General features: G+C 47.5%; 1 protein-coding gene across 1 annotated transcript in view; it reads left to right on the forward strand.

The window, feature by feature from the left end:
• LOC107103836 (sortilin-related receptor-like) overlaps positions 1-292 on the forward strand; it is a gene marked incomplete at its 3' end in the record, with an annotated part of 77,432 nt that extends 77,140 nt beyond the window's left edge. The window contains exon 6 of the mRNA XM_015403672.1: positions 5-292. Coding sequence (XP_015259158.1) covers positions 5-292 — 288 coding nt within the window. The remainder of the gene's footprint in view (positions 1-4) is intronic.
• Positions 293-1,031: the final 739 nt, after the last annotated feature.

Here is a 1,031-nt window from a genome sequence, read left to right on the forward strand (position 1 = left end):
GGAGGTACAGGTCGCATTGGAGATACAGGTCGCATTGGAGGTACAGGTCGCATTGGAGGTACAGGTCGCATTGGAGATACAGGTCGCATTGGAGGTACAGGTCGCATTGGAGATACAGGTCGCATTGGAGATACAGGTCGCATTGGAGGTACAGGTCGCATTGGAGGTACAGGTCGCATTGGAGATACAGGTCGCATTGGAGGTACAGGTCGCATTGGAGATACAGGTCGCATTGGAGATACAGGTCGCATTGGAGGTACAGGTCGCATTGGAGGTACAGGTCGCATTGGAGGTACAGGTTGCATTGGAGATACAGGTCGCATTGGAGATGCAGGTCGCATACGGGCAAAAAAAATCCGATTTGGGTCACTTCAGGCTGCAGTGTGAACGTAGCCCAAGTCGTTTTGCCTCTTCAGCGCTCTGGTTGTTAATTTGCTCTGTTCTGTAGCTTCCAGCTAGAGAGCAGCTTGGCTTTATTTACTTTATGAGCTGGAAAAATTACTTTTAACACGTTTTTAAGCGAGAAAGTCCACCTCCAAACATCCTCTGTACATCAGTCCATCAGGATTATAATCCCACTAAAATCTGCATTTCTTGTTGGGAGCTCCAGACCTCCAGCGTACCGCCAGGAGGCAGCGCTGGGAATCCCCGCTGGAAGCTCTCTGCTGCGGCCAGCCTGTGGGGGATTTCCTGCTGCCGTTCTTAGGGGGTGGAAGTGAACAGAAAGAGTTTTTAAGGTTTCTGGTAAAAACTACAAGAACAGATGCGCCACTCCTGACGCTCGAATGCGCCGCTGTACCTATCGACTCCATCCCCCCAAAGACTTGATGTGGTGTGAATGCAACAAAAGTAAATGCCAACATTAAGACAGTTTTCTAAGCTGTATTCTATAATCCTAATCCACTTGAAATAAAAAAAGAAAATTAATAAAAAAAAAACGTGGTGTGCTTTATTCCACAGCTCTTTTCACTTCCTTGTTTACCAACTGAGCATGTGCAGTATCGTAGCTGCGGCTATATGGAGTTATTGGA

Source organism: Cyprinodon variegatus, unplaced genomic scaffold (assembly GCF_000732505.1).
Source record: "Cyprinodon variegatus isolate N-32 unplaced genomic scaffold, C_variegatus-1.0 Scaffold1539, whole genome shotgun sequence".
Taxonomy (NCBI): domain Eukaryota; kingdom Metazoa; phylum Chordata; class Actinopteri; order Cyprinodontiformes; family Cyprinodontidae; genus Cyprinodon; species Cyprinodon variegatus.